Source organism: Anguilla rostrata, chromosome 11 (assembly GCF_018555375.3).
Source record: "Anguilla rostrata isolate EN2019 chromosome 11, ASM1855537v3, whole genome shotgun sequence".
NCBI lineage: Eukaryota > Metazoa > Chordata > Actinopteri > Anguilliformes > Anguillidae > Anguilla > Anguilla rostrata.
Window position 1 is genome coordinate 23,789,609 of NC_057943.1, and position 22,066 is coordinate 23,811,674.

The following is a 22,066-nucleotide window of genomic DNA, read 5'->3' on the forward strand; positions in this document are numbered from 1 at the left end:
CAATACGCTACTCCATTCAATTTGAGAGAAACGGGAAAGAGGGAACAATTCACTATGCCCGTTTTCAAATGAATCATCGTGATCTAGACCCATGTTTGATCACTGGAGATCCCAGAGAGTAGTCAGAAAGCCCTGCATTCATACATTCATTTATTTGTTTGTTTATAACTCATGTACAGCAGCTACTTTTCCTGGGTCCAAACGGAACATTAAAAACCTGACATTTTAACAAACACAACAATGGTATTCCAGCACTCCCAGCTAGCCCAACAGGCTGGTAGACAGCTGCCAGAAAAAATAAACAAGTCTGCCATGAAGTCTGCGAATTTTGCTGCCGTTCAAGAACTGCTGACAACGAAGGAAGCACCTGGTCAGGCGCATTCATATGCCACCACATCAGCCCTTCTTTGAACTCACAGAATCTGCAGATTTAGGTTACCTGCTCCAACATAAATTCACTTTTAAAACAAATGCATTCAATCGCCTGCCCTGGTCAATGAGCAAGCCGACAGGAAGACAACCGTAAGCAGAACTTAAATTATGACATGGACTGAACCTGCTGCTGGAGATTTTTCTGAATAATTGTGAAACTCGCTTGCTCAACAAAAATGAAGACTTGAACTTGCAACCTTCAGGTCAGAGGCCCTGGTCCAAAACACCTTGCCAAAACCTATCCAGCCCCCCTCCCCCCCTTCATGCATCAATATGACAACCCATTGGGATTAAGGAAAAGACGTATGTAGGGAAGCATTCTTCGTCAAAAAGGCTGCCTTTTATAAGTGCCTGAAAGAACACGGACAGTCATACAGACAGACAAAGCAGAACATGGAGATAAGCCGAGAGCGGACAGAGCGGGCCTCAGCTGGCACTCATTTGACAGGCTTCAGAAGGAGTCTCACCAATCCCCAAACTCTCCAACATGCTAAAGGCATAACATTAGCCTTTCTTAATAGGCTAATCTCTTTAAAGATTATAAAGAGAAATCACATAAATATTTGATTATACATTAAGCATTACATAGTTGACATATTTATCTTGTGCCTACTTTACATTTTGCATTGTAGCAACACTGTATAGGCCAAAATAGTAATAACTTTGTATGATTACTTCTCTTTGCCTAGTCATTTTGCAGCTTTAAGACAATCCTCAAAATTATCACGTGATACATATATTCAAGCATATAGGGCAGCTACTTCATGCTGTTATAATCTTGATTGTGTCACAGATAACTGATACTGTACTGTGCCTGATACCTGAAGAAATGTTTCAAAACTACTTATTAAGCCCTGATAGTAATTTCACACACTAACTGGCTTAGAACTGAGTTTAGCAGGACAGATCCACCACTGCGGCTAGACCCTGCTTTGCTTTAGCCTGTTGAAAATAGGGATGGTGTCCCTTCCACCCATCCTCCGTGCTTCATGCTTCAGTATTCCAACCAGTCAGTATGGATAAACAGACATCTGAAGCCAGGGAGGGATCCTCTATCCTCCATCAAAAATCCCCCAAGTAAACGTGTAAATAAAATGTATGTTTACTTTGAGGCAGAATACAGCTTTGAGCAATGGAAGTTGCTTGCTAACCGATGTATTTCTTAAAAGCTTACAGGCCAAATGTGTGAAGTCTGTGAACACAATATGACAAACACAAAGAACACATTTCACACATTTCAGCTGTGAAGAAGGAAGTAGTCTATGTGCTGATGGAAATGCAGCCATCAAAAAACTCGCATCATCAGAACTGCATTAAAAAAAAACAAGAACTTCAGTTTCTATAATCGGACAGCAGTCATTTTTACACCCCGCATACTACACGGGGGAACTCAAGAGAAACCAACATTTCTAGCAGGCCAGTGCAAAGGGAAAGAACATTAATTTCGCCCATTTCGTTAAGGAGGGAAAAAATGAGCTCAAAAGGCAATGGTAGTGTTTAGAAAGGTCCATTTTCGCTTGCTTCATTTCCTGAGGGAGGGGCACGCTCTGGGAATGACAGGTCTGGTTCTCCATGCTTTCCTTTGCTGATGTCATACAGTCAGCAAGGCTCCCTCACCGCAAGGGACCCCAACCTGGCAGACACTGGCACGGCCACATCAAATCAACACAGCCCCTTTCACACAGCTGGAAACCCTGTTTGGAAAAGACCTGGAACAGGAAGGGCTTCAGACCAGCTCCAAATGTCAACCTAGCTGCCCATGTCACGTCACTGGGTGCCAAGTCTCAACCCACAGCTTAGCATAACCTTTAACTGTGGGTCTTAGACAACAAGGTAGTTCTGAGACAGAGATCCCTGCTTGCCCCCTTTTTTAATGCTTCAACTGGGATGTTGGAGATGAGATGGTGCTTGAGACTTCACACACCTTGCTTGTGTAGCGTAGAGGTACGGGTGGCCCATCGCTGTTTATTTACAAAAGAGCAAAGATGGCGGAAGTCTTGCCTTCTGGGGTGCTGAGGTGGTGGGACTGACGAAGGTGGCCACGTGACGTCCCTACCACTGGCAACCTCGGAAAACATCACAATGTATGTTAGGGCCGTGAGTTGCTCTGGTTCCCTGCGCATGTTTCGAGCTGCGGACCTGCCTTTCAGGAACGAGAAGCATTCCGCAGCACGTAGCGCGGCCCCTGCCTTCCTGGAACGCTGCATGTCTGAGCACGCCGTCCGCGCTGCTCATGGGAGCGAGCAGAGAAACAGCATGAATTCAACACAGACAAAACAACTCCTTGCACAGTGGCTCAATCAACATTTAAACCTCAAGTGATTCCACGCGACACGTTTGGGATTTCTACAGTACCCGAAACCTGACTTACTATGGCACATTTCAATCCATGAGGACACCTAGAGTAGCCTTGAAAAAAATGAACACAGGAAAAAAGGTTGGGTTGCATGTACAAAGGATTTAAACAGCACCTGCGTAAGACCGAATATGTTAGCAGGTCGTTGGTACTTCCAAGTGAAGTATTATTCCTAATTTTGATCATGAAGTGATCCCAAACAGTTCCTGGAGAACTTGATGCTGAATTCAAGCTCAGGTTTACACAAATGTGTACGCAAATGAAAGCAGATTTATTTCTTTCAGGAGAACCCTGGGTTTCCCTGAATGCATAATTTTAAATTATAAACTAGAGAAGGCCAAGAGCTTTTCAGCTTTGACAAACTGAATCAAGAAAGTCCCGTTTCCCAACATGTTCCAACCAAAGCTTCGTCAACAGAAACCACAGTAGGACAGGTTCAGCCGTGACGCTAGAGTGTGACATACTGTCAGAAGTGCTACTGTTACATACACCGAGATGTCAACAAAGCCTCTAGGCCTGACATTTAGGCCTATAAGGTTATGGGTGAGTATGGAGGAGGAGGACTTTGATTCGCAGGGGACAGCTTTGTCTGTGGTACCGGATGAGTGTAAAGCCACCAAAGCTGCCCCTTTCCAGTTCCTCATTCTGCCCTAGGTGACATTGTGTCACTGATACTAAATATGCACTTATTACCCTTAAGTAAGAACAGAGGTCAGCTAACACATAATCTGAGGCGTGAGCTGATGTGAAAAACATTATAATTCCCTGTGTTAACAGGTGCAGTATCTCACGGTCCACCTCATCAGCTCCTACAAACAACAATTTGGGAAACATTTAGGAAAACAGCCAATTCAAAGTTCTGCTGGGCCACCATAACTGGAGGAGAGAGGTATTGAACGAATGGCCATACCACTTAGGCAGTTCATATTGGCACTTACAAATTATTGACACATTTGATTACACTAGCTAAATCAAATGAAACACTAGCAACAATCCCCAGGGAAAACTCCATGTTATGTTCAATATCAATGGCTGAGGAAGCAAAAGAGATCAATAATTTCATGCAGAAAAGATTTGCTGGGAGGGCTAAACTCTGCAAGACAAAGCTGCTGAGAAGGGCGTTGGATGGGGGGGGTCATAAGGAAGACGAAACGAAACGGTGGCACACGATCTTTGGACCTTCGCTGCTTATTTCCAACACATGCTAACCTCATCATTATCGCTGTGGAGAGCTGCCAAGCATTGATCAGGTTTTGCAGACCCAGCCAGATGATACCAAAAGCGCTTCAGTTGAGCACAGAGGACCGGCGTCCTTAAACACGCCACATCTCTGAAACGGATTCCCAATTAAGAGGGCTTAAGGTAATTAGCTGAAGTACCGCAGAGTCTGGCGTGAGTTATTCAGTGATACATCACATTGTACCATATGTGGACCAAATATTATTTCCGTAGCAACAACAAGCAAAGTGAATCATGAATACACTAAGATGAAGGCCAACAGCATTTATGTGGCCACAACATATGATGGGTGCCATTATGCACTTACTCACACACACACACAAACACACACACACTTTGTTTTGACAAATATGAAATTGTCAGTTGGGTTGAATATAGTGCAGTTCAATGCAATGACAGCAGTATGGCTTGCAATAATGTGGCAGAGACTGAAAGTGAACAGGGGGCTAATTTGTTTTGTGCCATCTTACTCATCAAATGTGAAAGGCATAACCTTTTGCCTGGGGACACACAACATGAAACTAATGCACTCTTTTTAAACAAAAAAAAAAAAAACAGCTGTTCCCCCCAAGGTGTGCTGGTGTAAATACGTCAGCACCTTGAGGTTATTTATTTTGGTCAGACCTGCATTTGCCACATGCTGTTCTATAATTGCAAGAGGGCTTGCAAAGGTAACCTTGGCATCTGAAGGACAATACTCCTGCATTTTTCATTACAAAAAAGTCATGGAATGAAACCACTAATTGTTCCCATCTTTTGTTTTTATCCAAAGCAAACCTGGGAATCGGAAAATTGAAATTTTCGTCAATTCACAGCCTTGACACAACAACGAATTTTCGAAAGTTATTTTCTAGTCTCAGGATTCGTTTAATTTGTTGCTTTGTGTACGTTCGGCTATTAGAATATGGGTGGTCAGTTGAGCTTGTATTGTATTGTTTTAACCACAAAGTTAGGCTAAATCGCCTCGGATATCATTTATCTAATGCTATGATAGCACATTTGTACATGCCTCGCGGCTAGTATGTCACAGTGCTCGAGTTTGATTTGAACAAATAAAGCCGCTATGGCGCACGCCGATGCGCACTTGATTTATCCAAACAAAAGCTGAACGGGATAAAATACAGGGCACACTCAGCATCTGGAAACAGACGTCATTTGAGGTTGAAACACGCAAATATAGCACGCGCTTGGTGAGTAAATTACCATGCAGATGTGAACGGCTGAATAACGATTGCACTTTTAAAGGATGCTTGCTGACTGAGGCAAGCTCCGGACAAGAAACGACGGAACGAAAGGGGAAGAATCATGACCCGTTTGCTGTGACAGCTCTTATTACATTGGTTTTTATCACGTCTGCGTATCCTCACTAACGTTACGCCCCTTCACTGCTCGTATTAATCGCTTAGCAAACATTTACAGCGAATTCGACCGATACTAAATTAAGAATTAATGAACGCAAGATGATTTCCCAAAAACGAAATATCTAGCTCGCAAAATACATTGGCAGTATGTTACAATTTTCTACCCACAGCCAATTACCAAGCTATATAGCAAGGTTATTGTGCTAGTTTGAAAGCAATGTGAAGTGCCATACGTTTTATTCCTACCAAATATAAAAGTGACCAGAACAAGAGTCGATAAGTTCGCTATCTAACCAACATAAGTGTTACTTTGTGTGTGGACCAGTTAAGTTACCTATCTACCCTGTTAATGGGTTATTAAACATGGCGAGGGAAGAAAGGGAGGTCCACTTCATAAACGGAAGCAAATATTTAAGGAATGTCTTTGCCCATTAGCTTGTTAGCTAAAATGTAGGTTAAGGTGTGACTGGTTTGCTACTGAGTCCTTTTAAACAGAGAAAGGAGCAGTGCCAAAACGAATTGCACAAGACTCAAGAGGCAAGGAAAAAATGCAAGGAAGCTCGGCACCTTACTAACTGGCTGATCCTTTACAGTTAGCCTAGGGGAAAAATTTTCAACTTTAAATATTTGTTTTAAAGCCACACACAAATAAGTACATGTGAACAATAAAACACAACAAGCTAGTTCATTGGCTGCAGTCAAATCGTATCAAAGAGACAGGAGAGAATTGTACCGCGCTTTATGTAGCTAGCCCCCCCTTGGCCAGAACCCGAGATCCAACTCAGCTCACACAACTCGTGCTGGACTCACCTGAGCAAACTGGAGAGGGGATGAGATGATGAACTGTGGCCACCGCTGCCGCTGCTTCCCCCAGTTCCCGAGGATCCGCCTCCGGCCCCTGCCGATTGTCGCTTCCCAGAGAGAAGCTTTTCAACGGCGGCAAGATTGCCTGTGCGGGCCGCCTCCAGGAGTTCCTGCTCCTTCCCCATTCTCAGTTCGAGAAGGGAGAGGGAGATAGGGGGAGAAAGGGGGAAAGCTACTACACGGTACCAGTTCAGGCAGAATTTCTTTACGTTCTTCTTTCCACCTAAAAAATGTACTTGCTTTGGCAGTACCACGGAAAACAACAGTTCCCTCCACAGCTGGCTTTGACTCCACCGTCGTACTATCGCCTACTGCCAGATTCCCACTCCAGTCAGACGCTCCGGGGAAAGTTTCTTCCAGCAGCACCGGGCAAACTTCCTTCGACCGCCGACGACACGTCACTTCCTTGTGCAGTCCTTCTCTGTATGACGTAAAATTAAAAATATTCACGTCACTCCGCAACTTTGATCGTAAAAATATCTGTGGCAAATAAACTGGTTCATTATGGCAATATATATTTAAACCATCGCCTCAATTGCTGCAACTATCATTGTATTCTGCTACATTTCTAACACTATGTCACCATCAGATTATGGCTAATACGATTATCTAATCTAATATGTACACTATGCAAAATTCATAAACACAAAAACAACTAAATGGAATCTCAGAAGTTAAGACTGATAAAAAAATGCTAAATCTTCATGTTTGTTTGTTATGAAGAAAGATGCCCCAATAAAGAAAAAATATATATCATAAATAGCCTAATAATGTAAACTTCAAAATGTGAAAGAGGAATATAGTGTATGTAAATGCAAATTATTATATAGCCAAATAATGTAAACTGCACAATGTGAAATAGAAATGTGTGATTGCAAATTACAAATTATATATAGGCTATATATCGGCTTCCAATTTGTATCTCTGTATGATATTCGTTCCATGTTTGTTTGTTTTTCAGTTTGTATAAAAAGATGTTTCAAAACATTAAAGCTAGTTTCAACAAGCTATTATTTAGTCCTGCACAAACTTAATCAACAAAAAAATCGTGATAATTTCCACGCCACCCATCCATCATTTCCTTCAATTTTATTAATACAGAATAAATTAGGGCGACTGGACACATTTTGAAAGAGAAAAAATGTGGTGAACGCGAAGCATTAATATAGGAATCAAGCGGCCAAATGTTTATCCTATGTTGCCTTGACGCTGTAAACTAATAAAGCTGATTCAAACAGGAAAAGGAAGTAGTTTAATTTACAAGCTAGTAGCTACATTCATTCATTCTTCAGCAGCTGAACAAACAAGTCATTTGTTTGTTATGCTTTCCAATGATTTGTCTTTATGAATGAAACAATCGTCTCGGCCGAATTTATTTACTTTATTTGCAACACAGCCTAACTCTATTCGTGTATATTATTGCACACAGAAAGCTAGCAGCCATTGGGTAGTTTATAGCTGAGCTTGCGCTTGCTCTTCGCTGGCTTTCTTTGCCAAGTCTGAGTTTTTTGCGTTCCTATGTTTCAGAACAACATAGAATATTACCTAAAATATTTACTAGTACAGAGAGGCTTGAAAGCTTTCTTGAGATGTTTCGGGTGGTAAGTTGGAAAGCCTCCTGTCGGCGTTTTGTCTAAACTATGTAAGCTTAGAAACCGATTCTGTATCAAAATTCAAATTCGGATAAATAAATAAATCCTTGTAGTTGGGTTGGGTTTAAACGTTCTTATCCTGGGACACTCATTTTCAAGCATGAGGCAAATTTAATATCGTTTAAGTAGCGTACAGTAGTATGACCGACAGGACAGTTTGTATGACTAATTGCATTTGTGGAATTGAACCTTGCAATGACTTGGAACGTTCTTCAAATTCATAGCATAAGTAAGAATCAGAACCCTGGTTTAAGAGTCTTCACTGGGGAGATTGTGGATGGATGTTTCAGGTGAGTTGAGTGCTGCTACGAGACTTGGCAGACCAATACTGTTGATGCGTGTTAATAGCATTAGAGACACTAACTGATGCAGCCAGTGGATTAAAATTGGGCCACAGTTACAAGGCTGAGCCTTGGTCCGAATAGATGGTGTCTTAACTTTAGCAGAAAGAGCAGCTTAATCCATACTGCCCTGAGAATTTCAAGACTTCCAGCTTGGTTTTAGTGAGCATACCCATCAATCCCTGATGAGATGCTGCCCCTGCAGTCCAAACACAGGAGCACAGTGGGTTGACCCATACAAAAACAAGAACTTTTCCCCAGAGAACTGGGGAGTATTTCATTAAGCAGGATTACTGAGTTTGCAGAATAACTATGCTGTGTAAAACCCGGAACAGCTCTTTTTACTTCAGTCCATGTTCCAGATTACAGAGTGTTGTGGGTTCTGTTCAGTGCAGTCATCCAGCTACCTCAGTGAAGCAGGCCGCAGGTGTGCCTCCATTTCCCACTCATTACAAAATAGGCCTACTGCTTTTTTATACATTATCTAGAGACATTGGTCTTAGAACAATTCTCAGCAAAGAAGCCTGAGATGCCAAGTACAGTGCACACATACTAAATCACCTAGTAGCTATAAATAGTGCAAGTGAGAAGAGTAATTATGGCCCCTTTTTAAGTTTTGTTTTGTTAAAATTAAGAATGCGTCATTTTAAGATGGATGGTTTTTGTTTAGATTATTTTAAAATGGAAGAGTAGACTGATGACCTATTACAGGTTGGCTTAATCTTATCCTCATTAGCTAGTTTGGCCTAATAGTCTAATGTTGGAATTAATACTTTACACTGTAATTTTCTTTCTTTTTGATTTTGAGCACTTTGGGTTATCACCCTTTCTTTTTCTCACCGTCTTCCCTACCGATGAATGTCCCCAAATTAATCAAAATATGCGCACGCTAGTGAAAAACGACAAGGCAAGTGTGTGGTTGGCTTTTCGTAGTCCTACCTAAAATGGGTGTAATGGACGTAGCAATGCTGCTCAAAAATGCAATAAGCCAAAGGTGTTTATCAACTAAATTGAGATTCCTCTATTAAAATAAAAGTGCTTCTGTTCCACAACAGGCTACAGGAATAGAGGTGGAAGGTTGCAGGTGCACTCCAAGTGAAAAACAGCAGTGATTGGGGATACAAGCCAGCTGCATAAAGGGGAGGTAAAAATGTTTTGAAGGATATTTGGGTAATAGAATTTTACAATGGCTGGTGATCAGACTAGTTGGACTTAGTTGTTAAAAGATATAATCATTTGTGTGTGGCTTTGAAACAACAGAAATATTCTGTCTTATCTTCAAAAGACTGAATAAAGTACAATGTAAAGACTACAAGTTTGAGTGTGTTGATGAATGTGAACAGAGATTAAACACACTAGTGTGGTTTCATAGCTTGTACTATGTAACCTCACAGTGCTAAATGAAGTTTCTGTGTCCCCCAGCCATTATTTTTGGGAGTGTTGCTTCTGTATCTTATATTTACAAGAGCTGGCCAGTCATATACTATAACACAGCATACAAATGTAATTTACCTGATGATCATGAAACAGAAACCAATGGCAGCTTCTCTAGTGATGGCTAAATTGTTGTCTTGCTTCGCTTTGAACCAACACACAAATGTCTGCACAAAAAGCATTCAACCCCTGTGAAATTCCAAGTGGATTGCACCATTGTACAAAATGATACTATTCAAGATGATCTGAAGCTTCTTTGAAGCACGCGTTCGACCCAACCTCAGGCCAGTCCAACAGTTTGACATTTCAAATGGGAAGCGCATGGCTAAAACCAGGGTTGCAGACTTTAACAGCAGGTTGTTTCTCAGACAGTGAAATCAGATCCTCATTTAACAGTCGTGACGTTTGAGAAGGAGACTTCACACCACATGCACAGGGGGAGTTATCAAGGTTTTTATTCAATCAGATCTGTAACACTGTCACACATACTGTGCTGGTTCACAGAACCCAGTTGTAGTTTATACCGAATGACGTGAAGACATTACAAATAAAAAGTTGAAGTAGCATTTCTAAAACTTGCGCATGACCAAATAGCGCCTCAGAGGCTCCACAACGGTTCACATCAATTTGCATCACCCAAATAAGGCTGTATTCAACAGAACAACTGGGGTCCTATCTTAAATACACTCTTTCAAGCCAGTGCAATTTGAAGTTAATATGCAGTGCCATACATTAATGGTGATCTGTAATCCAAAGGTAGACACAGTTTCTTACAGATTTCATCTCTGTGCCAGTTTACTGAAGACACAGCCTTCCCTCCCCCTCTTGAGGTTTTCACAAAAATAAAAAGGCCTGTGTAGGTCTTTGGTGAATTCACTTCATTGAAAAACTAGGGCGAGGGGGGAGGGGAGGCACCCCTGGTCCTAGGGAGCAGCAGGGTCTGCTGGTTTTTGTTTTCACCTTAAATACAACAACCACTTAGACCAAAGAAACCAGGTAAGGTAAGTTAACTGTAATCACCTGCTTTAATTGATCAATTACGTACTGAGTAAAAAAAAAACTAGCAGACCCTGCAGCTCACCAGGACCTGGGTCAGCCCCTCTGAACTAAGGAATGCACAGTTGTTTAAAAAGCATAAAGAACCTAAACGTACTCTTACTCGTACTAAAACATTTCAGAAATAATACAATGTCTCCATAAAAAGGTTAGATTTTGCACAAACACTCATTCCCTTCCAGGTCTAAAACCCATTGCTATACATACATGGCTACATCACTGGACTGTTGACCCATTATTTGCACCATTTTAAAATATTTTTCCATTTGGTAAAAGTAAATAATTTGCCCAGGAATCCAGATGCTTTATGTAACAGAAAGAGTGAATGGGCTTGGTGCTGAGACACAGGCATGCGTCAGTGGCATTCACTGGGCGAGGGCACGGCGTGCTGTCATGGTAACCTGTGGTTCGGGGGGTCGCAGAATTCCCACATGACACACAGGGAGCAATGGGAGCCTTAGCCCCACCCATCATTCCATCTCCTCCCTTCAAAATCCCACAAGCTTCCAAGGCCACAGGCAGAACAGGCTTAAAAGTCCATGTGCAAATGGAAACCAGTCTGCAGCTGAACTGTCACAAGTGGGTGGCCAGTGGCCCCAAGAACAAGCATCTGTCCTCCAGGGTTGCCCTATGACCACAGCCCAATGTGCTGTGTAGGGCAGTGGAGCCAAATATTCTATAGTGGTACCAGATAGCCTCCTCAGTTCTGTATTTTAAACATTTAATTTGCGGTCTCCCTAACACTGAAGCCAAAGCATTGTAATCTGTTTATGAATGGTCATGAAGTTGTGCGACCAAGGTCAAGAATGCAGTATTCCTGATGCTCTTAATTCATAAGATTGTCTTTTAGAAAGTAGTCAGGGGAGTGCTGAAAAGATGAAGATGAAATAAGCAGTGTGATAGTCAGTTCAGTACTTGTGTATCGCAAAACTGATACCTGCCCTTCACTTCCCTGTCAAAATATATTTATGTCCAGGCAGCAGTACCAAACTTTCTACTTCATATAAGGTTTTTCTTCCAAGCTGGATATCCACTGGTTAGACAGCCTATAATGGATCGATCACCAATCCCACAAGCACAATATAACAGCAAAGTAACAGAAACAAACATTTGCGCAGTTCAGTCCAGTACAGTACACGTGTACAGCACAGGTGAACCAGTTTCACATTCCGCATTTCTAAAGCTATTTTTGTGTTAATACCTGGAGAAAACGCTTATCTTCCAAGCACCCTGTCCCAGGTACATTATACAATACATGTTTATTTTTTGGAAGACAATGTTTCAGCCAGGTGTCGGAAATGACACGTTATTGTGATGAATCAGTGGCATGGATTTCAGTGAAGTCAGCCAAGGACAGCCTATTTGAGACTTACTGCAGTGGCCTCTTCTGACCACCAGAGGTCTCAAATGTCCAGTGAGTAGACCTACGTTTATGACCATGACAAATTTAGTAAATTCAAATAAAACTACTGATGATCTAATCTAGGTCTAGCAAGTTCCAACAATTAACACCTCATTAATCTACAGAAGAAACGGCAGGAGTCATGATGAACTAATAACAAAATCACGACTTAACACTTTTAGAGCATGCAGTCTGTATGCATGAATATTGAAAGGAGAATTCTGGAAAGTGGAGGTCACATTTGTAGAACAATGGTACTGACATATCTTTAGCAGCATAACCAGTGACCTTTGTTAGACAGCTGAATGATGTTGACAGTAAATCCATTGTCTGTGATATGTGTTCCAATACATAACAACATTATCCCAGCAGTACTGCCTCTGGCTTAATACCTGATCATTCAACTCCAGTTTTATACAGATATAATTTCAAAGGAGGACATGACTGCCATCACCTGAACTGATGTGTTATCTCCAGTTTTAAAACCATTCTTCTTGATTAGCAGGACACAGGCCGTAACTGCAGGTCATTGTTACTTATCATTTGGATTAACTGACTAACATTTGACCTTGTGCATTAGTGTGCGTGAATGCGTGCGAGGGTGTGGCTCTCAAAATCCCGTAACACCAAAGTAAAAACGGTAGGAGGCGTAACTGAAAAGTCCATTCAAAACCACACAAAAAAAATCACATTTTTAAATGAATAACCCGGTCTTCCTTTAAAGACAGTCAGGGTCTTGAGGCTTTGGCACTCGAGTCAGGCACGGGACACTCATCTTTCCCCCCACTGATCCTCCGCTAGGCACCAGAAAGCAGCTGGCACTGGTGAGTTAGGAGCTTCGCACAGGTCAGCTCCAGTTCATTCACATCGACAGCTGCAGCTGCTGATTGGCCACACGTATGACATAGTGTTTCATCATTCTCCTCTCGGGACAAATCAGAGGATGTGGACATTTGCCGTCCTCGTCCGAAGGAGGACAGGATTTCCACATTTTTATTTACGGCCTGCCTGACGAGGTTGACTGGGACGTCATGGCAACAACCAGCTGGTTTCCAGGTGTCCTGCCATGCCATGAGATGAGAACAACACTGATACGCTATTTATCCAAGTAATGTTTTAACCAAGGTCTGCGTCACGGTGTGTTTAAATCCGTTAACTTCAGGGATTCACCTTCCCGTTCCATTCGGGGAAGGTTTACCCAGTGTCCACCCAACCATTTCCCTTGATTTCAACATAAGCTTATTTTTCTCTTTTTTCTGCACCTTCCAAAATAACGGATAAAAGAATACAGCACAAAATGTGCCTTAGATGGCAATACTTTTGATCTGGGGGCCCAAACCCCAAATGAGGACGTGTCCTGAGCCTGCAAACGCAGCAGTACAGCAAGCTGCTGTACAGTAATACTATTCTGCATTGGGTGGGTTGTTGTTCCTGGTTGTTGTTCCTGGTGCCCACACTAGGTAGAGCCAAATTCCTTACAGTATATAACTGCGTCTAGTCAAAAGTGCTGATCTTCACCTTGTCCTTCCCTAAAGAAACGGCTCTATGGCATTACATTGTTATTTAAACAACAGCCATTAAAATGACACATATATACATACAGACATAAGTTATGTACATCTATTAACAAGTTGATACTGTACATTGCACATATTTCTAATGTCTACGCTTTTACAGTTGATACTGTACATTGCACATATTTCTAATGTCTACGCTTTTTGAAGCCCTCTGGGCTCTTGTAAACTCACACATCTGCATTCTCTGAATAGTAGTGGCCTTCACAACATGCCTGAAGGTTAATTATTCCTGCACCAAAACAATGGATTTAAAGGAGACGAACAAAAGTACTGAGAGCACTCTGGCAGTGAAACAGGCAACCGGTTTTTGGCAACAGTTAGTTGAACCTAAAACGACCACGTTCACCCCGCTGCTAAATGAGTAGATGAACGAGTCTGTCTCTTGCCAGACCGGGAACGTTCATCACGTGTTTGGCTGTGGCTCGTGTGTGAGTATGTGTGTGTTTATGCGTGTGCGCACGTGCTGAATTCAGAATAATAACTGTTCACTGCTGTCAGGTCCAGCGGCAAGACCGCACGTGCCACGGAACAGGACGCGTCTCTGCAGTCCACGGTTCGAGAGGTAAAGTTCACTTCCCCAGCCAGGGTGGAGCATCAAAAACTGAGGAAGGCGCACTTTTTCAAGTCGTCGGTTGAGAAGGCAGAAAACCGGTCACGTGTGATATCAGCGTCTGAGCCCAATCCCGAATGATCTCAACCATCAGGCAGGCGGGTCAAATCCTCTTTCCTTTCCCACCATGGAACCGGGAGAACTTGCCTTACTTACACCTGAGGTTGATTCACTGGACACAGCTTTTTGAAACAATGAAATTCGCCTTGGTGTGGAGTTAAGAGGAAAGCGATTCAGGGAGACTACGCAATTGATTTAAGTGTGACATTAACTCTTCATTGATTGGTGGGGATGCTGGAGTGGCATAGAAGCAGAGGGTGCAGGCTGGGGGGCCCCAGACGGACAGGACAAGGTCGCCTGTCCGTCGCTTCACTGGGAATCCCCACTGCTGTTGTGCGCCATTTTATAAGCTTCTCAAGTGGGTCCCGCAGTGCGCTCCTCTGGCTGGCTGAAGCAGAGGACACGGGGTTCGAGGAGCGCTGGGCCTTGTGCTCTGTGTCCCCCACACTCCCTTACCTGCTCCCAGGAGCTCTGCCTGCTCCTCGGCTCGCCGTGTTAACCCCTGCGCTTGCCGCATGGCTCCCTCTGCTGGCGGGAGGTCAGAGGTTAAACGGCGGGAGGTCAGAGGTTAAACAGTGGGTCGTACTTGCGGATCTCCAGCAGGAGGCGCTCTCTCTCTGAGAGGGCTCGGGCGAGATCGGCCTGAGCGTCGGAGAGCTGGGATTCCAGGGACTGGGCCTGCACACGAGAGAGAGCGTTAAGCCGAACAACCGATGCGCGTTTCCACGGCTACTGTGTTTCTCTCCCCTCTCCAGCGGTCGGACGCTTGCTGAGCCCTAATTGGCCAGATAAAAGCAGCAGCTTTGATTCTGATTCAAGTGTGGATAATCGTTTCCTCGGTGTCGTCATGGATGGTAGTGCAGACAGAAAATTTAAGACCTGAAGTTCTTATCTGACCAATGCAGCCCCTCCTCACAGCTTAATGTGCAGGACTACAGAGCTGGTGGATTTCAGTACTCAGAAACTAACTGCGGGGATCCATGCTTGTTAACAAAGGACTGCAAGGTATGGCAGGTGCATTCCTGTTAAGAACTGCAGTAGATCTATGTCACACAGTGGTTAACTTGTGGGTGTGTAGGGATACTGCAAGTCTTTTTGTGACCACCAGCTATAAACCACACACACCAGATGGCAGAAGTATGTGAATTATTAACAACCTCTGGCATGGTTTCTTCCCCAAAACATTTTTTTGTTGTTGTGATGACTCGGGCGATGTTCCTGTACATTTAACACAGCAGTCATTATTACTGCCACAGAGATCAGGGGAAACAACACCGTTATGGGTCATAAACACCATTTCTGCTTTCTGGCGCACTTGGCTCGTACCTTGTTGTCCAGTTGGGGGGCGGAGTCAGCACAATTGGATTGCTCCCAGCATGCCTCAGCTTGGTTCGCAGTGTCCTCCTCACCTGATGTATCGCAGTGCTTTGGCGTCACACTTCTGTTGGCTGTGAAAGAAAAGTGACAAAAATAATAATTCACACTTGGCAGTATATGTAATAATCATATCACCATGTTTTCAAGCAAACTGAGTGGCAAAGAACCTAGCACCAGCCACAACGCACCTTACAGCATGAGTATGGCTGCATGAGTATGACTGCATGAGTATAGTTGGCTGAGTATGGCTGCATGAGTATGGTTGGACGAGTATGGCTGCATGAGTTCGGCTGCATGTGTACAGTTGCACGAGTATGGTTTCATGAGTAAGGTCGCTTGATGCAAAAATACAGATAACATCTAGAATAATGATTTGGAAAGCCCACCCCTGAGCCAGAAGACCCCATCGTCGGCACGCTCCAGCACCACCTGGTCCAGGGCGAAGATGACGGGGACGGGCCGGGGGGCGGTGGGGTAGATCTTGGGCCCATCATCCTAAAAGCAGAGGAGACAACGTGGGGGGTGAGGGTTAAGCGGCGGGCCCTGGAAGCGGTGGAGCCCTTCGGGGCCCGGCTCCTCCTCCCAGCGGCCCCCACCTTGAGCGTGATGCGGGTGCGGTCCAGGCGAAGCCTCATGGGCTGCACGTCGGCGCTCAGCTCGTCCTCCAGGAAGGGCCCCAGGCTGGAGAGGGTGGAGGCCAGCAGCTGGGCCTGGCAGCCCAGCACGCGCAGCTCCAGGAAGCCCGCGGACTCCGCCAGCGGGGAGTGGCGGCCCGCCGAGGGGCCCATCTCCATCCGCACGCTCATCGCCGGGGCCTCCCGGGGGCCCTTCCACGGGGCCGGGGCTGGGGTTGGGGACCGGTGTGGGGAGGACCCAACTGCACCACAGGGAGAGGAGCAATGTCACATTCTAAAGAACATCTTAATACCCTCCAATGAGGAAGCTCCCTCCATAGGACTGTGCATTTTAAAACATAAGCACAATGGTAAACAGCACAATGGTGAGTCACACTCAGTTAATGATCTTTAATGAACATGGTGCTACAGGGGTGGTGTGCAGTCAGAGTTGTTTTCATTGAGAGATGTTCAGTAAGGGCTAGTGAGAGCAAAGTTCAGACACAGTAACGGTGGTGTTCAGTGTTCAGTGAGAGCAGTGTAAAAGCACACAGTAACAGTGGTGTTCAGTGTTCAGTGAGAGCAGTGTAAAAGCACACACTAACAGTGTTGTTTAGTCTTCAGTGAGAGCAGTGTAATGTTCAGTAAACGCGGTGCATAGTCGCCCAGTGAGAGGAGTGTTGAGTGAGAATGCTGTCAGAGCAGTGTTCAGGCAGAGGTGCTCACCCAGGGTCCCGCCCCCCAGCAGCTCAGACACTCTCTGGTTGCCCAGCTGTTTGGGCATCAGGTCCTGGGCCTCTAGCGCCACCACCAGGTCCTCCCCCTTCATGTCAACAACGCAGCCCACCACACTGAGCTGCAGCAGCAATACTGAGGCCTGCAGGAACCCAACACGCAGCGTGTCACCGTTTCCATGACATCAACCGTACATCCTGTCTGTGTCCTTAATCACACATACATAATTACCCGACTGGGTAATCCTATTGAGATTAATCACGAAAGGGATACGAGCCAGAGTCTGTACTGTGTGAGACTTACTCCACCGGAAAAATCTGCCCAAGTTCAAACGCAATCCTGGAAATATGGAACGCACCTTTGAGATTTACAGAAAAAATTCTGGATTTTAGAATACGTATGAAAGAATATCAAGTGGCTTCTCTGTGCGTGCATCCCTTTCAGCTGCACCTCTGTGATTCAGTGAACCAGGAAGCACACGGCCCAAATCCTGGGGGGTACCCACCGTGTCCTGGGCCACGTCCTCCATGCTCTGGGACAGGGAGCTGCTCAGGTCGGCCGAGGACCCGCCCTCCGTGCCCGGGGCGGGGCTGGCGCTGCCGGACGGGTCGGCTGGCAGGGAGGGGGCGCTCTCTGGGCGCAGGGACTCCAGGCCTGACTCTGGAGGCGGGGCAAAGGGAGGGGGGCGGGACAGTCAGTGACGGCAGGACACTGCAATCGGTACGGCCTCGAACACGAACATCGAAATGAAACAAGGTCACGCCCTCCCCCTCACAGGCTGGGGTGTGTGTGGGGAACCAGTAGAGCACAGGGTCCTCACACACATACCCTGCTGCTGGTCCCGGAAAATCACTGGTTTTAATCGTTACTCAGCACCTAACGGACCAATCAGCAGCAGTTTCATTGAGGGGCGTACAAAGTGAACTCGCCTCACTGGGTGTTTTGGGTCTGAACTGGCCAACCTGTAGCCCTCACCACAGCGTATTTAAACATCATACAGCGCTCTGCAATAAGCCAATGTGTATCACACAAAGGGTAACTGGCTGGACGCTGGTTACTGCACATGCAGCTATCTGTGGGGCTATAACTCTCAATGACTACCCCAGAGTTATGGCCCAAACTCCATGAAGATGAATGTGATAATTATTCACTACACTACAGCAGGCGCGATCAATAAACGCAGCTCTCTGTAATAAAAGGCAAATACTCTCTTTCTCACACTGAGGCTGGCTGCTGTTTTACAGACAGGGTCAGAGAGAAGTCTTTGGCCTCTGGCCTACAGTCAATGGCCTCTGTACAAGCACTCCCTGCGAGCCGACATCGTGTGGTGATGTAATTGCTTTGAATATGGTTTCTGCAATGCTCCTATAAAGAATGGCAGAATGCATTTCACAGGTACAAATACATAAACCACAGGTTTTCATTGTTCATATAGCAACAGTGGTTGCATTAACACAGGATTCTGCTTTTTTTACACAGAGCCAAAATGCAGGGAAAACACGGTGTTCTATTAACAAGGATACTCCAACAGATATTTGTTAAAGGTTACCATGCGCAATGACCGAGACGTAAACCAGAGCAAAACAATTACTCCCGTTTCTTTGAGCCAATTGCCTTTCAGTGTCTGACATTTGTGTTGTTTATTGATCATAATATTTACACAGTCATTGGCAGCACTGTCAGATTCAAAAGAAAGCACGTAATCTATTTTGTTCTAAACAGCATTGAAAATTTTAAATAGAGTTCAAAGTGCGAGTCCTCTCAGCCTGTTCTCTTATGGCATGCCATTGCACTGTCACATTTGTCTTCTTGCCCTGTCGTTCCATGTTCTTGTACATGGCATTAAAAAACGATAATTTGACGTGCATTTAAATCCGCTTCAGCCACAGCGCTCTCAGAAACGTGTGTGCTTTACGGGGCACGCGAGCGGGACGCCGGCCGGGGGCCCGGCGGGTTTTCGCCGCCGCGTTTCGGGGGGGCGTACCGGAGTCGAGGATGATGAAGTTGTCGCTGGCGTCGCTGTCCATGGAGAGCCCGTCATCGGGCAGGCTGCCGTCCATGATGGCGCTGTCGAAGGAGTGCTGGGAGGGGGACTGCTTCATGGACTGCAGGCGCAGGTTCCCGGGGGCGGGGTCCTGGGGCTGCTCCCTGTGGGGGGGGGGACAAGGGCGGCAGCGCAGCTTAACAGCCAGGGGACACGGGCTCCTGCAGGGGAGGGCCGCTGGCTTACAGGATCAGGCGGGGTCTAGTTCCTGTAGCACAGCAGAGCTCTGCGGTTCTGAGCACAGATAGCACTGCATTATTTAACTAAGAGACCGTGTGGGTGCCAAAGAGAAGTCACTAAACCACAAAGCAATTACTGTCATCAGTAAAACAGTACCGTTTTACCAAACACCCGTCTCCATTTGCAAACGAAGTCAGGGCACAGTGATTTTTAAACAGCGTTAGAGAGCTCTGTGACTGGTACAAAGGGTGGCACTGTAGCATAAAGGTTGGGGACCTCTGAGGTTGCAGGTTTGATTCCCAGATGGGGCACTGCCATTGTAAGCTTGAGCAAGGCACTTAATCTGAATTACTTCAGAAAATATCCAGCTGTATACACAGATTGTATGTAAAAGACTGTAAGCCATGTATGGCCCTCTAGATAAGAATGGTTGCCTAAAAAAATTTGGATGATTGTTTAATAGTGTAAGAGGGCCACGTAATTGGTGGTAAGTATGAACTATAGGTGAATAGTTAAGAGGGCCATGTGATCAGTCGAGAGATGTGAGAATGAAGGACTTTGTGAGGGAGCACTGTAATTGGTTGACGGTGTAAGCAAGCATACTGTTGATTGGCAGACAGTGTAAAAGCGTTTGATTGGTTATCTGACCTGGCCTGGGGGGTGAAGATCTTGCTCATAGCGGAGCCGCGGCTCAGCATGCTGAAGGCGTCTTTAGTGATGGACAGGGCCCCTTTGGTGAGGTCCAGCGAGGCCGTCAGCGCCTCCTTGGTGGCGTCTTTGGTGGCGGTCAGCGCACTGGACAGCTCCCCCTCCAGGCTGAAGGAGGACGCGTCCCGGGACTTCAGGGGGCGGGTCACCGGGGAGAGGGGCGGGGACAGGAGCGGGGAGTCCTCCTCCTGACCCTCCTCCCCTTCCAGGGCCTCCTCCATCGCCTCGCAGGCCTCCTCCACCGGCCCGTCCGGCTCCTGCTCCTGCGCGGAGGGGGTGTTGCCGTTGGCGACCCCGCCGTCCTCGAGCGGCCCGTCCCCGGCGGCGGGCTCCCTGGTGGAGGAGCCCTCCGAGTCGGACAGGCTGGGGCTGTCCGTCTCCTCCGGGGAACGGGCCTCCTGCTCGGGCTCGCCAGCTACAGGGGGCAGCAGTAGCCCCGCCTCCGCCGTGTCAACCATGAGCGCCACGCACACGGTGGGCGGCTCCACCTGCTTCCCGCCCGCCCACTGGGTGTCCCGCGCAAGCTCCGCCCCCAGCCTCGCCAGGGAGTCCTTCATCCGCAGCAGCGCCACATACTGGTAGTGGTTGAGCCACAGCTTGACCGGAGTGATGGCCTGGGCCAGGATATGGACGGAGGCCGAGGGGGCGGAGTCTTCTCGTCCTAGCTCCGCCTCCTTCTCCTCCTCCACGCCGTGAAGGTTGTGGGCGGTGTTCGACTTGTTGACCCCGCCTTCGTGGTTCTCGGGGGAGGAGTCCACGTGGTTGCTGAAGCTGCTGGAGCTTTTGAGGTTGGGGGCGGGGCCCGGGGGCGAGGAGGGGAGGGGCCCGTGCTCGAAGGCTGCCGGACGGCACATCCAAACGGCCATGGTGAAAGGCTCAATGAAGGGCAGGGCCCTCCCCTTGGGGCCTCGGCGGGCCCCCTCGAAGCAGAGCCCCAGACGGGACAGGCTGATGGACCAGACGTCCTGGCTGCGGGGCGGCCGCTTTTCGGAGAGGGGGGGCGGGTCCGTGTCCAGAGCGTGCCGAAGGAAGGCTGGGGGCAGGGGGTGGAAGGTGCTCTGGTCGCGCGGGAAGGGCCAGGGGGCGGGGGCTTGGAAGAAGGGGGAGGAGAAAGAGCGGTAGGTGCCCTGCAGGTCGGCCCGGGACGCGTGGGGGGAGTGGCGGGTGTTGCTGAAGACGGCCTGGGGGATGCCGACGGTCAGGGCCTGGGGCCGGTCCGGGTGGTCCAAGATGGAGGACTCCAGCGGAATCACCAGCTGGAGATGGGGAGAGAAAGGAGACAGGCTCACCACACAATGATTTACCAACATGCAACATCTAACCATCACAACAGACACAGGTACACAAATACTTCTCTCATCACCTGCAAAGGTGTCAACATGCAAGTTATTCCAGTCAGTATGTTAGCCCTGTATAAATTATAGATCAGTTTTAAACCATTCATGTGCATTTCAGCTTTTAAGTAGGCAGTATACTCCAAATGACGTATGAACTTTTTGGAAAAACAACCACCGTTTAACATGTCACTGAACGTTGTTGTCAGTAAACTCAATAAGAACTCCATGTTCTTCAGTTCATGTCACTCCATGCTGCTGGGAGGTGCACTGCACAACTCAGGGTCATTGACATCCACTTTCCTGGAAGTTTCATGGCAGGAATTTGAGCACATTTTGTTGTGTGTTAGGATGATGATATCCTTGCAAGAATTCATCAGCTCTTCGTTCAAAAGTATTAACCTCAAAGGCATTCCAGTCACCACCACAACAACGCTACCATGGGACAGTACAGCGATGAGATGACCCGTAAAAGACAGTTTAACTATGCCCCCTGGCCGAGTTAAACCATGTGACACAACCAACCATGTGTTATTTGGATGGACCATGTGATATGTGGATGGACAGGGGGAGGTCTGCACACTTTGTGAACGGGTCGTACTGGGGGCTTGCACACCCCACACCGAAGGAACTCAAAACACTGTGTCTTTTTGCTCGTTTCTCGTTCGAAATGGTTTTGCTGCACAAGTT

The 22,066-nt window shown here is 46.4% G+C and overlaps 2 protein-coding genes across 7 annotated transcripts in view; both read right to left on the reverse strand.

The window, feature by feature from the left end:
* Window positions 1-6,660, reverse strand: part of LOC135234348 (ankyrin repeat and SAM domain-containing protein 1A-like) — a 102,250-nt gene extending 95,590 nt beyond the window's left edge. For 4 of the 6 annotated variants that reach the window (XM_064298854.1, XM_064298853.1, XM_064298852.1 and 1 more), the window contains exon 1: window positions 6,199-6,660. In XM_064298854.1, coding sequence (XP_064154924.1) covers window positions 6,199-6,377 — 179 coding nt within the window. In that variant the 5' untranslated portion in view covers window positions 6,378-6,660. The remainder of the gene's footprint in view (window positions 1-6,198) is intronic. The other 2 variants (XM_064298851.1, XM_064298855.1) reach the window with 2 other exon arrangements.
* Window positions 6,661-10,110: 3,450 nt separating this feature from the next.
* The window catches only part of bltp3a (bridge-like lipid transfer protein family member 3A), a 36,075-nt gene continuing 24,119 nt past the window's right edge, over window positions 10,111-22,066 (reverse strand). The window contains exons 17-24 of the mRNA XM_064298848.1: window positions 19,983-21,298; window positions 19,095-19,258; window positions 17,616-17,770; window positions 17,102-17,252; window positions 16,358-16,638; window positions 16,148-16,256; window positions 15,711-15,832; window positions 10,111-15,062 (exon numbers count right to left, since the gene is read on the reverse strand). Of these exons, the coding sequence (XP_064154918.1) occupies window positions 14,946-15,062; window positions 15,711-15,832; window positions 16,148-16,256; window positions 16,358-16,638; window positions 17,102-17,252; window positions 17,616-17,770; window positions 19,095-19,258; window positions 19,983-21,298 (2,415 nt within the window). The 3' untranslated portion in view covers window positions 10,111-14,945. The remainder of the gene's footprint in view (window positions 15,063-15,710; window positions 15,833-16,147; window positions 16,257-16,357; window positions 16,639-17,101; window positions 17,253-17,615; window positions 17,771-19,094; window positions 19,259-19,982; window positions 21,299-22,066) is intronic.